This window comes from Acanthochromis polyacanthus, chromosome 7 (assembly GCF_021347895.1).
Source record: "Acanthochromis polyacanthus isolate Apoly-LR-REF ecotype Palm Island chromosome 7, KAUST_Apoly_ChrSc, whole genome shotgun sequence".
NCBI lineage: Eukaryota > Metazoa > Chordata > Actinopteri > Pomacentridae > Acanthochromis > Acanthochromis polyacanthus.
This window is the reverse complement of record NC_067119.1, coordinates 38,926,234-38,939,822: the sequence shown is the minus strand read 5'-3', so window position 1 is coordinate 38,939,822 and position 13,589 is coordinate 38,926,234. Positions and strand designations below refer to the sequence as shown.

Genomic DNA, 13,589 nt, shown 5'->3' with positions numbered 1-13,589 from the left:
AAACCTCTGCACTGGACACTGTTTCTTTAACTTCACAACATTTAACCTTTGAAGTGTTGTGGAGCAATGTTTTCTTTTCCATTGAAAATCTTTGCAATTTTTTCACAAACTTGCAGACAAAACTTTGCATTTTGTACCTGCATACCAAAGCCTACACTGCACAAGCTTTCTGTGATTGCTGTTCATTTCTGCCAAGATTTAACTTGATAAAACAACTATTCCTCTGAGTAGCTATCAGGCTGCTGAGATAAATCTAATGTTTACACAAATGAGACTAAAATAAATGCTGTCATGCGAGTACCTAGACAATATTTGTCCTTGACGAGTGCAGATAGACAATGCGCTTGTCTCCATAGCAAGAACAGAAGATAGTGCAGCGAGTTCTTTGTGTTTGCTATCATCACCAAGCCTGAGGAGCTGCATATTCAGGCATTCTTCGGCACATGAATAACTTAACTAAAGTCTGGGTGAGATGGGAATGAGGTGTTAGACTGTCAGGGCCAGCTCATTATCTCAATGATGGGGCGAGTGCTGGCGCTGTACAGTTGAGTGGATGAGATGAAGAACTCACTTGGACGACAGAGTGGAGGCGGGCGACGGCTGGTTGCCCTCCGAGGCTCCGTTGCTGGGAGAGCTGTGATCGCTGTCGCCGTTGTTGCCCCAGGTGTGCTCCGGGGCGTCCTCCTTGAACTCCTGCCCCGACATGATCCTCTCTATCTCCTCCTCTGTGATCTGAAACACATGCACAGACACACACACAGACACAGACACACACACAGACACACACACACACACACACACACACAGACACACACACACACACACACACACACAGACACACACACACACACACACACACACGAGGGAGTTCTCTTTCTTTTTTTTTTTTTTACAGCACATCCTCGTGCAATGAAAATCAGTGTGTCACAGCTCAATTGATTAGCATTGACTAGAACTGTGCCGCTTTTCACTAAAATGTTGAGGAGCAAGGACACAATCGCACAATGAAATAGAGCTAGAAAAAGAAAGAAAAGAGGTGTGTGTGTGTGTGTGTGTGTGTGTGTGTGTGTGTGTGTGTGTGTGTGTGTGTGTGTGTGTGTGTGTGTGTGTGTGTGTCAGGTCAGTGCAGGGAGAAAACACAGACAAAAGCCATTTTGAAAGCTTTAGCCTGCCAGAAAATGTGGTGCCTTGTGTCTGTGACGGGGGTCAATTCTGCACATACACTGAAACAGGCAATTCATTCCATATTAATGACAGAGAGGTCCTCTTTTCATTAGGGCATAGAAATAAAGCTGTCTCTTAATGGAAGCGGGCGTTTCTGTGTTTTGACTTGCTGAATTGAACTGGAATGAATTGACCACATCCCTCCCTTGAATAGTGGCTCAGTGGTACTTATCCCCATGTCACACATTTTTCTGACCATTTATTCTCTTGCCAGTGTTAATAATGAAGCTGGCGCTGAATGGGAAGTAATCATCGACTACATGATTATACTGATGATATAACAAGGTCAGGGCTCACTCTCATTACATGCCTCGTGAGTATCTGTACGCTCAGATGAGTAGCATTACTGCACTCAAACTCAGTGTTATTTAAGTGAATGGCTTGGCTATGAATGCATTCACAGTAAGCAGGCTACCTCTGGGACTGGGCCAAAATAATACAAAATAATACATTTAGACTGATTCTAAGCAGGCAGAAAGTCAGTTTAAAAAAAAACAGCATTTCTGGTGATTCACCTGCACAGGCCCGATGCTTTTGTTCCTCCCTCCTGGCATGCCATCCTCCCTGATTGCTGCAAAAACAAGAGAAAGCAATATCACTTCGGTTCATTAACAAAACATGATTAGTCTTATAGCTCTCCCTAGTGGCTGAAACAAATAACACTGTTTTTTCCCCCTCATTTTCTCTCTCATTTTAACTTCAGCTGTTTTTGTTCTCGTTGACATGATTTTTTCTATTTCCTGAGAATTACATTTATTTCATACACCAAGACAAGCTTAATTTAACCAAAGTATTTACAAAGTATTTAGAATGATACAAAATGAGGCCATCAGACAGGAGGAGCACCAAAAGGTTACACACAATTTGGCCCTTTAGGGGGCAGCATCTGCTCATTAAAACAACAACCTGAGACCCCGATGAGGACAAACTACAGCTCCACTCTGCTTACTGAACATTTAACTGTGCCTTGGTGTGTGTGTGATGTATTTCACAATTCTTCAGGACTTGTGAGCAGGTTGAAAACTGGCAATATAAGGCAGGAAAAAATATTTCTTAACCTTTGGATGGTCTGTAGCACCCAGTGAAGTATGCTAGGCCAAAAGTATCTCCCAAGATCTGGGTTCAGGTGTCTGTTTTCCAGTTAGTCACCAGTAGATACATTTTGCATGTGAGTTTGAAGTTAGCAAAATGAAAGGTAACTTTGAAAGGTAAATTGTTATACATTTGCTAAAGGCCTTACTAGGACATTTGAAATGAAGATTTGGTGACTGATAAAATAAATTATTGATTTAACAAAGCCACACCAATGTACAGTAACTGCTGTGGACTCACTGACTCTCCTACCGAACTCTATTCACATTGAGTGTTAGAAATACAAGCCAGTAAGTTAACATGAATCCATCACCCATAGACCTGCTGTTTTAGTGGGCTGCCATACAATCAGCCTGATGGGGTTCTACTAACACTACACTGCAGCTAATGAGATTTACCTGCAGTGCTTAGCCATTAAAAAAGATATGTGACCAAAAATAGATTGTATTTCACTGGAAGGGGGAAATGTCATGATTGCTGGATTTTCCCTGTGATGCAGCCACACTTTACCTTTGCGGTTCATCCCCATCTGCAGACATTTGAGCAGGCGGCAGTACTGGCAGCGGTTGCGCTGCTTGCGCGACATCTCACAGTTCTTGTCACGACTGCAGCGGTACACACGCTTGTTGCAGATGCTGCGCTTGAAGAAGCCTTTGCAGCCTTCACAGGAGATGATGCCATAGTGCAGGCCTGTGGCGCGATCTCCACAGATAAGACAAGTACGCTGGTCAGCTGGATCATCTGCAGAGGGATGGAAAAAGAAGAACAGAAAAGGATTTAGAACTATTTCCACCCACGTCTTTGCACTAATTCATCAACACCGTGAAAAAATATAGTGGGTGCAAAAACCTTGCTGAAGGCACAAGTTTTTAATTGAGATCATGGGGGCGGTTGGGGCTTAAGAGCTAGCCAGGCGCTGGCTAATCCAAAGGATTCTTAAGCTCCAACTCTCTTTTTGTGAAAGTGGAGGTGTAACAGGCAGCAGGATGGAGAGTGGAGATGTCTTGGGTATGTTTTATTCAGCAGCTCAGATGAGCTGAAACGACGCGACTGATTTGTTTACAGTGTCTCCTTTCTGTCCTCTTAACAACAGCAGTATTACATGAACAAGCCTCTTTCCATCCCAAATGTTGTACTTTACTAAATTTGGTCCAATAAATCAATTTGTGACATGCACCTATCAGCTACAGCATGACACCTACTGCTAGGCAACAGTGTATAACGACGACCATCTGGTTACAGAGCAATTCATGAGAATGTTCCTGACACAGACCACTCATCTAAATGTTGTCGTTCTGGTGTTGAGTCGGCCTCCAAACTCCCCAGATACCAATCTGATTAAACGTCCACAGGACCAAAAGATCCGTTGCCAACATCCTGGTGCCCCCCAGAGGTCTCGTGTCCATTCCCAACGGACACAATACACAGATTTAGGCAAGCAGTTTTAATTGTAATCAGTGCACAGTTCCACCCAGCACTTGCATTAGCCTTTAAAAAGCCCCCACAATCCTCTCTTTGCACAGATGTTCTACACAGGCCCTCTCTCAATCATTAAGTCTCACCTTGTTTCTGAAAAGAGTCCACATTTTTTGCTGAAACTTCAAAACTATGAGAAGCTGTTAGGATGGGATTAAGCGAGGGTGCTAATGTGGAACACATGTGAGGGAATATTTAGGGGAGCAGGAGGAAAGTAGGCACACAGCAACAAAGTAGCGTGGAACAGGACGTCTTGAACAAAGTCCATTAAAACTGGCAGTAGGAAAGATACCGTGTTGTTCATAAGGCTGGCTTGGCAGCTGGCTGGTTATGAAAGAACAAGACGTTTAGACGGTAAGGAAAGAAGTGCGCTAAAGTCTTAAACATTGATTCAAAAAGACTAGTGGATGGACGGGAGGACATAATGCATGTGATAACGGTGGGAGAGGATCGGAGACACACCACTGAGGACCATCCTTCTGAAGCTACTTTTCTAATCATGAAGGTGCTCTCAAAAGACAGCAATCTGAGAAAGCTGCTGAAAATCTTCTCTTAATCCCCCATCTACCTCCAGGCCACATAATGCACATAATCAAACTCACTGAGGAAGTGGAGAATTAAGTAAAAGCGCATATTCTCTGCTGTCCATGGAGTTAAGCTTCATCACTCGCATGCGCACACACACATAAACCAAGCGTTGGCAGGGAGCCGATGGGATGGACGCCATGGTTACAGTGAACAGCCTTGCTCTGCAAAGCCTGGCTACAGCAGGAACGACGCCTGCAGCTGATCTTTATCAGGGCTCGCTTGGGATCAAGAATACCAGATAGAGATTACAGTGATGCAACATGTCGATGGAGGTTCCTCCTTAATCTGTGGACTGGAGTCAGTTCGATCGGTCTTCAGGTTTGTTCCCCCTGATAGGGAGAGAGCTATCTATCTCATTCTGTTGCTTAATATACACTACCAGTCAAAAGTCTGGACACACTTTCTCATTCGATGCTTTTTATCTATTGTACTATTTTCTATATTGTAGATTAACACTTTTAAGTTTACAGCATAATTCCATATGTATTCTTTTATACTTGTAATGTTTTCAGCATTAATCTACAATGCATAAAATAATTCAACAAAAACCAATGATTGAGAAGGCGTGTCCAAACTTTTGACTGGTAGTGTACAAGTGGAATGACTGGTGCTGTACAAACAGATGGGTGCGGTGAGATTTGTGATGCACGGGGCTTTGAATGGACAATATCAAAGAATGAAACATGAGACTGAAGCTGCTCATCAATGAACAGAAGATTCCAGGACTGTTACTGTGCTACTACTAACTATGCTGCCTGTGGTAACTTCTGAAAGGCTGTTCTTTAGTTTAACTAACTTATGACAGCATTTGCTTTAACATTTGAAAGAGGTCGACTGATTACCTGTTCTGGCAGATTATTGGATCTGATATTCAGCATTTTTCCAGTAATCATTATTGTTCCACCATGAAGCGCGGCAGAGTCATGTGATGATCGGCGGTGATTTGTCTGTCTGTGTGTCTGTTCGCAACATCACTCAAAAATGAAAAAACGGATTTGGATGACATTTTCAGAGAAGGTCAGAAATGACACAAGGACCAAGTGATTACATTTTGGCAGTGATGCAGCTTATAGTCTGGATCCATGGATTTTTAAAATATTTCTGTATCATTGCCAGATAGCACCCACGGCACCACTGTAACCATGACAACAAGTGAACACTACATCAGCTGCCTGATGATGATCTCATGACTGTGATCCTACTACAAATCCACCGCTGGGGACCACGAGTATTTGAAGGATTTCATCCGTACTGCGCTCTCCAAGTGTTTTTCTTTATATTGATGATCTTATCTTCCTTCTCGAAGTTGATTCTTTAGTGCAGTTACTACTCTGATGTGTTTCTATTTTTTATTTTTTTTGCCTAGTTGTCTACCCTAACATTAAAAATATTTGGAACATTTTAGCCCGTTAATTGGACAAAACAAGCAACCTTTGGGAAAGCAGAAGGAGTATTTTTTTTGCCACACTTTATAGAACAAATACAACATAGAGAACTTAATCTCCAGAAGAAATGATAAAACAGACTAGGTTTTAATTTCTTTTAAAAGAGCCCAGTGTTGCTCATCTCTGTAGGTCACACTGTGTAGTCTTTTAGAAATGACTGGACTTACATAGCATCACGAGAGAGAAACTACAACAAATCCACCGCTGTGGACCACAAATTTTTAAAAAGTCATTCAACGACTGAGCAGCCTTGGCAGAGTACTTGCTTTTCTTGTTACTGATTTGTTTTTAAACAGATTTCAACTAAATAAATGAATGTAAAAATGTGTAATTTGGCATTACTTTGATTCTCTAGATGTAGATCATGGGTATAAGCCTGCCACTGACTGTGCATTTTACACAGCTTTCTCCTCCCCTTCCCATAGCTACGTGTCACTGAACACCACCAGTGTGTCCTGTTCTTAACCTCGCCCAAAACAATCATGATTGCTTTGAGGAAATTCCAACACTTTTTATCTTCTATGGCAGAATGATAGTGAGTTGTAGTCAGACCATTCTATACAACGGTTCAGAAGCAGCCACCTTAGTTTGTAGTCAACTCTGTGATCTTGAGTGAGGTCCTGCCCACAGCACTAAATAGCTATGCATCACAATAAATACCCTATCAACACTGAACAACAGATGATGAAACAAAGATATTTAAACAAAGTTTTAATCTAAAGTTTGTGTGGTTCCAAATTTTGACAGCAACATTTAGATTTTCACTGCAAATGTAAATGTACATCGGTTCCAAATATTAGAACATGCTAACATGTTTACTACTGATTTGTATCAGCCTGAAAAAATATCTATTTTTACACATTAAATTCAGTTTCAAGTGATTCAGTTGGATTGCAAGACTAAGAGTTAGAAATTAAAAAGAGGGCAGAGGGTCCTACTACCTTGGTAGTGTCTACAGATACGGACCCGTACCCGTAGCCTGTGGACTACGGACACGGCACTTTCCATTTGCCAGACAGATACGGACCCGTACGCGAGTCTCGCGAGTCAAGAAGCTGCTAACCACTGCAAACTGTTGAAAGGTAAGCAGAGGTTAAGGTTAGGGTTAGTGTTAGGGTCAGGTTTAGGGTCCGTACCTGTAGTACCGACGCTACAGGTCCATACCTCTAGCGTCTACCGGGAGTCACGTGACCAGATCTCGTGGATCTGATTGGCAAATGGAAAGTGCCGTATCCGTAGGCCGCAGGCTGCGGGTCCATACCTCTAGCAACAACCAACTACCTTAACTACTACCAGTGCAGGTTGATTTGTGGGTAATGTAGGCACCAGACCTTTAGAAAGAAAAACAATTAAAAACATGATGTCACTAATTTGATTTGAGATATTTTTGTGATTTGAGATATTGTTTTATTCAGTGCGATTTCAAAAAAATTTTTTTTGACACACATATTTTATATAAGAGCTTCAGTAAAAAGCAACACGATTCTCTTTATGCTTCCTGAAGACATTCTACCCCTCATCACTTTAACTATGTTCTTGGGGTTTACTAGGTCATTTTCAGTCTTCGTCAGTGACTAAAAATCAACTTAAATAAAAGAGGGTTAGATAAACAAAGAGTTAAATAAAAAGTGAAGAGAAAGAAAAAGTTGGCTGAACAGGCCACACTTGTTACAAGCTTACAGTCTGTTGAAGGTGTAGTTTAAGCTTTATGAGACCGCCAAACCCGTTTTCAGTGTGTATCACTGGTTTTGGATGATGTCCATTTTTGGATGCCATTTCAAAACAGACAGCTTTAAGAGACTTCCTGTAATATAGTGAAATATCACAAAATGACTAGATTCCATTTTTTTATTCATCACATGTACATACAGTGTTGCAGTGAATTACAGTGACTGTCCACCAGGTTTAGAAAGACAAAATGTTAAAATAGGTAAAAATGAGTGGTGGGACATGATTTAAAAATATCTAATTAATTAGAGGCTTTGTAATTAATAAATGGCGATTTAATCACATTTCTGTCAAATAGCAATATTTGACACAATAAGTGAAGTTTTTCAATTCAAACAAATGCTGGTTCACGACTGAATGGATGAATAAACATAAATAAATGTGAACTTAAACGACAAAGATGTTTGTTTCTTTTATATTTATCTGCACTTTTCATCTGTCTACTGCATTCACAGATTACTGCAAACCTAAAGGCCAATTACAGTAATTATATTCAACATTTTAAGACTTTTTGTAAACTCAAGCACTTTCAGTGTCTTGAAAAGTAGTGTATTATGGGATGGCTACACCGTTTGCTGGTACCATGATTGTCGTAGCTAAATGTATGGTGCATCAGCCCAGAGCTAATTTGCATAAAGTAGTTTAATTTATCCTAATCCTGTGCAGGAATCTGTCGCATCACAAAACTTGGTAACTTGGTAAAAAGTCTAAACTAGCCATTGTTGAACTAAAAGAAGGACAGATTCAGCAGCTTATTTCTTACATCAAATGCTTTCAGAAATATTTTTTGCTGACCTGTTTTTGTAATAAAAGACAAAGTTTGTGACCGAGCCGCCATGTTGGTCCGACGTTTCTGCGCTGATTCATTCATGGCCGGAAAACGGACTTTAGGTTCATTACCGCCACCTACAGCGCTGGAGTGTTCATCAGTGTTACAGGTGTGGCAGAAATTAGGCTACTAATAAAGATGTGATTAAATGCGTTATTTTTGCAACACATTCTTATTCCTGTAATTAATTTATTGTAATTAATTATTGCAATCAACGTGTTAAAGTCCCACCTTTATATAATAAACAAGAAACACAAACAGGTTAAAATGGTGATATTTATGGAATGTAAGCAGTGCAAAATGTAGCGGATGTACAAAAGTTAAGTTGTGCGTTCACATGGAGAATGTGCAGTCTGTGTGATGTGTAATGTTGCAATATTTACAGTTATGTGTTTATAATGAGCCCAAACAAGGACTCTTTCAACAAAAAACAAGTCGCAGTTTATGAGGGACTGACTGGAGGTCAGAGTTGACAGTCCTGACAGCTTGAGGGAAAAAGCTCCTCCTGTTTACGCCTTGATGAGGCAGCCACTTCTTCCCTCAAGCTGTCAGGACTGTCAACTCTGACCTCCAGTCAGTCCCTCATAAACTGCGACTTGTTTTTTGTTGAACGAGTCCTTGTTTGGGCTCACTATAAACACAAAGCTGTAAACATTACACATCACACAGACTGCACATTCTCCATGTGAATGCACAACTTCTGTACATCCGCTACATTTTGCACTGCTTACATTCCATAAATATCACCATTTTACCTGTTTGTGTTTCTTGTATATTATATAAAGGTGGGACTTTAACACGTTAATTACAATTAATTAATTACAGGAAAAAGGATGTGTTGCAAAATAACACATTTAATCACATTGTTATTAGTTCCCTAACTTCTGCCATCACAACCAGTCCCTTTTCAGTTTCAACATTTCCCTGTGTTTTACTTCAGGTAAGCTAGCTACTACCCAGTCTGTAAATTGGCTTTTATTGTTGCATAGCAACTAGAAGCATGAAAAACTCTTTGTGCCATTTCTGAATTGTCTGTTCATGAGTCCACCCACAGCCCAGGTTTCTGTTTTCATGTTTTGCAGGTGCAAGTATCTGATCAGAGGCTGAGTAAGAAACAGAACCAGTGGATTTGGTGTTCTAAAAGCAACGGTCATGACAAACACACAAATGTCTGTGGGCAGCAGCCCGTATGCTTTACTGAAGGGCTGGCACATACACGGCCACAAAGAGAGAAGCGAGGACACGAAACACGTCTGAGGCTCCCGTCCAGCAGGTTACCGCTGCATGCTGAGCTTGGAGATTAACCTGAGCATCTGATTAATGTAAGACTCTTGTGTAATGCAACAAACTATACTACACACAGGTGGGGGACCTTTACCCTCCTATGGGATTCTGTGGTTGGAAAGCCAATAATTGAGGCAGACAAGTAGGTTTCCTGAGAGTGGCTCGATGTAAGCCCTAAACGCGGAGTGCTTCGTTTACTTTATGTGCTGCCTGTATGCTCCCTTCAAATGCTGCTATTTTCAGTGGAAACTTTGCTCACAGAACGGGACCTCTCAGTTGCTGTTGGAAGAAACATTCTGAAATACTTCAAGCCTTCCCTTCTTGCCTTTGCATAGCGTCTTTTGTGACATTTTACTCCAAATAATATCACAGAGGGTTATATTTTATTACAACACAGTATTGTCTTTATAGACTGCTTCAGCAGTGGTCTGTGCCTCCATTTCTTCAGTTAACTGAAAAATAATTTCATGTATAACATGTCAAAAGATTACCATTTGCCAAAATCATCGATCTTTTCTTGATCTTGTTTGCTAATCTTAAAGGTTGTTGCTAGAGGTACAGACCCGTACCCGTAGCCTGTGGACTATGGATACGGCACTTTCCATTTGCCAATCAGATACGCGAGATCTGGTCACATGACTCCCGGAAGACGCTAGCAGTACGGACCCGTAGCATCAGTACTACAGGTACGGACCCTAAACCTGACCCTAACACTAACCCTAACCCTAACCTTTGCTTACCTTTCAACAGTTTGCAGTGGTTAGCAGCTTCTTGACTCGCGAGACTCGCGTACGGGTCCGTATCTGTCTGGCAAATGGAAAGTGCCGTATCCGTAGTCCACAGGCTACAGGTACGGGTCCGTATCTGTAGACACTACCAATCTTAAAATGTCAGCTGGAAATTTTGTAATTTGGTTAATAACAAATGAGCTTCATGACTCCCGAGGCAGGTTTGAAAGGCCAAAATTACACCAAATATCAAAGCCAGAAACTGTCAAACAGACAAAAAATGTTGGATTCCCTGAAAATTTACAAAAGTCCAGCTTTAAATTATGACATTTCATCAAAATCGCTTCTTTTTTTCTACTTAAATTGCCAAAAATAAATCATGTTTTTGGGACTATTTGGCTGAACTGCAGGCTGTTTATACAGCAGAGAAAATACAAGTAAATAAAAACTGTAAGCAGTAAAACTTCTACATCGTGTAAAGCCGATATTTTATTCCCAGTCTTAGTAACAGGCGGGTAACTTAGAACACTGCTGTACATCATGTTTCCAGTTTTAGTAAAATAAATGACCAAATTTAACTTTGATGTTTCTGTTCTAATGATTTGTGGCATCATAACAGTTCTACTGCACAGAGGACATTTCCAAGTTCGCTTGATTTCTTGCCATGGTTGTGTTGTTTCCACAGAGGTGAAGGACTTACAACAAAAAACGAGTCCACGGTGAGTAAAAATGTCCCAGGAGCCAGAAATGCCCCAAAACTGCTAGAAATTCAGATGATGAACTGATTAATAAACTGTAAAACTGTTATGTGCATCGACTAGCTGCCGTTCAGCAACATCTATCACAGTAAGCGGCAGTTTTGTTCTCCATCCAGCCACAAGTATGGATTTTAAAACTACTTCTAGAAAGGTCAGTGGACTGTAAACTTAAAATTTAAGATGTCCGCATTACAAATTCCAATCAGATATCTTCAGAAATCGTTCATCATATTTAAGATGGTGACTCTTGAACCTGTTGTGTGTGTGTGTGTGTGTGTGTGTGTGTGTGTGTGTGTGTGTGTGTGTGTGTGTGTGTGTGTGCTGGGTTCTTCATCCACACACACCATGCCATTTACCTCCTATTGGACACGGCTTGGGGAAACCTGATATTGTGACCGTTGTAAACATGGATATATACAAACACTAGATGGCTCATGAGCGCTGTCAGCCTATAGGGAGCGACGTCGCCACATGGCGGCCATCTTGGGACAGGGCTGCTCATCACTCATAACATTAAAGTCAATGGAGCATGGATTTTAAAATCACTGTAGATTGATCAATTTTCAACCGATTTTACAACAGCTTGGCTTGTTATAAACGTCAGAGATGTACTTCTTTTACCGCTTACTGAAGAATAATTAAAACCACTGAATTCATATAAAAATTATATTAAGTAGATAGGTAATAAAGAAATAGCTATACACACACATATTATACTGTCAATCTTTAATATTTACAATATTCAAATAGACAAAATAAATAAATGATGATGAATAAATAAGACAAAGTAATGCTAAAATAAAAAAATAATGACATTTGAACAAAAACAAATAATGAAGAAAGAAAAATAATAACAGGGTTCCCACTCTTTTCAAAAAATCATTTTCCACGATTTTTGCAGTGTCCCATAACCAACTGAAGTTACAATGGCCTTCTTAAAAAAACAAGATTAAAGGTTGATGACCAATATCTCTAACTAGCTGCACAGTGTCATGTTAAGCTTTTGAATTTATCATGCTAGGTTCTATTTCTGTAAACTCAAAGCCAGCATAAAGAATCCAAATGTTAAGATGTTTTTAACAAACTAAACACAAATGATGTGCAACTTAAGTTATGTTGAAACGACAGAGTAATTCTGACTCTTAAAATTTCTAAATCAACTTTGTTATAAGTCTATGGGAGACGCCAGTGTTTACAAACAGTGACGTCACGAAGTCACGTGATTACCGCGCTGGTTGGCAAGAGGAACCAGAGGAACAATGGCTGACGATAACAATGCGAACTATCCTTCCGTGAAATTGTCCGATTATGCTCAATCCTTATCACCTGAGGCCTGACAAATATACGTGAGTAAGCTGAGATATCAGGGAAACGGTAAAACCTTGCCAGATCCCTGCAATTTGAAGACTGGCCGGACATTTCCTTCACCGACATTTATTTTTACTTGATTGACACCGCTGGGCAGTTCACCCACCCAAAAATATATAATTATGAATTAAAAATAATATATCTTCTGTTAATCTTCAACAAGATGTCAAAGAAACGTCAAGAAGTTGCTGTATTTTTTGTCTGCAGTATGGCTTCTATGTAACAGTAACAGACCCACAGCATTGGTGATCGAAAATATGACAATTCTAAAAAACGATCGCTAGACGCATACAGAAACAAATATGGTTACAAGCATGAGGCTGCTGGCTTAAAGCTGCTGTCCGGAGTTTCCGTTTGTTTTCAATTTATGTATCATTTTTTAACAAAGCTTAAATGTGTTAGTCTGGTTCGATACTATAATATAATGTTAGTATAACGCGATATGAAAATTTATTCCTGAGCTCCGCCTTCCTCTCATAGACCCCCATGTTATTCCAAAAAGCGCCGGTCGCTGCCGACCAATCAAGTTCGAGCTTCAGCTTTGTCATGCTGTCAATCAACGGTTACGCGCACAGCAAGCAAGCCCATGCAGAGGTGGGCGAGCTACACACTACGCAACCGCGAGCACATTTGTTTTGCTTGTGGAGGAGAGAGCATCAGGGCTCAGCAACTTCCAGAAAAGTTACCAATCCCACGGCTTGTCAGGCCAAGAGACTGCAGGACGTTTTTTGGCTCGGGGTGCTCGGGGTGCTCCCCGACCACGACCTCCATAGCCCGCCTGACGGCTTCGTTTAGATGCCCGACCTCTGGAGGAAGATGTTGGGGCGTCTGGGACATACTCTTCGTCAGAGGAGTCATGCAATTCTGAACTCTAGATAGAAACAAATAAACAATGTAACACATATACACACGTAAATGCACTAAGTTTGATAAACAACGTCATCGAGAGGGATACACGAGTGTAATCACATATTGAAACTTTACTCGTTCGTCCTAGCAGATTCATGTTATTTTGGTATTAGGACAAGTTAGACTCAATACAGCATTCTAACCTAATTCCTTTATTATT

At 40.7% G+C, this 13,589-nt stretch overlaps 1 protein-coding gene and 1 long non-coding RNA gene across 3 annotated transcripts in view; one reads left to right on the top strand and one right to left on the bottom strand.

Annotated features, from left to right (window-relative positions):
- Window positions 1-13,589, bottom strand: part of nr6a1a (nuclear receptor subfamily 6, group A, member 1a) — a 137,756-nt gene that overhangs the window by 21,973 nt on the left and 102,194 nt on the right. For both annotated transcript variants that reach the window (XM_051950545.1, XM_051950546.1), the window contains 3 exons: window positions 2,827-3,057; window positions 1,740-1,795; window positions 572-732 (listed from right to left, as the gene is read on the bottom strand). In XM_051950545.1, the coding sequence (XP_051806505.1) occupies window positions 572-732; window positions 1,740-1,795; window positions 2,827-3,057 (448 nt within the window). The remainder of the gene's footprint in view (window positions 1-571; window positions 733-1,739; window positions 1,796-2,826; window positions 3,058-13,589) is intronic.
- Window positions 4,492-7,952, top strand: LOC127534700 (uncharacterized). The gene is made up of 2 exons (XR_007942961.1): window positions 4,492-4,698; window positions 5,497-7,952. It is a non-coding gene; the product is annotated as an uncharacterized LOC127534700 (long non-coding RNA).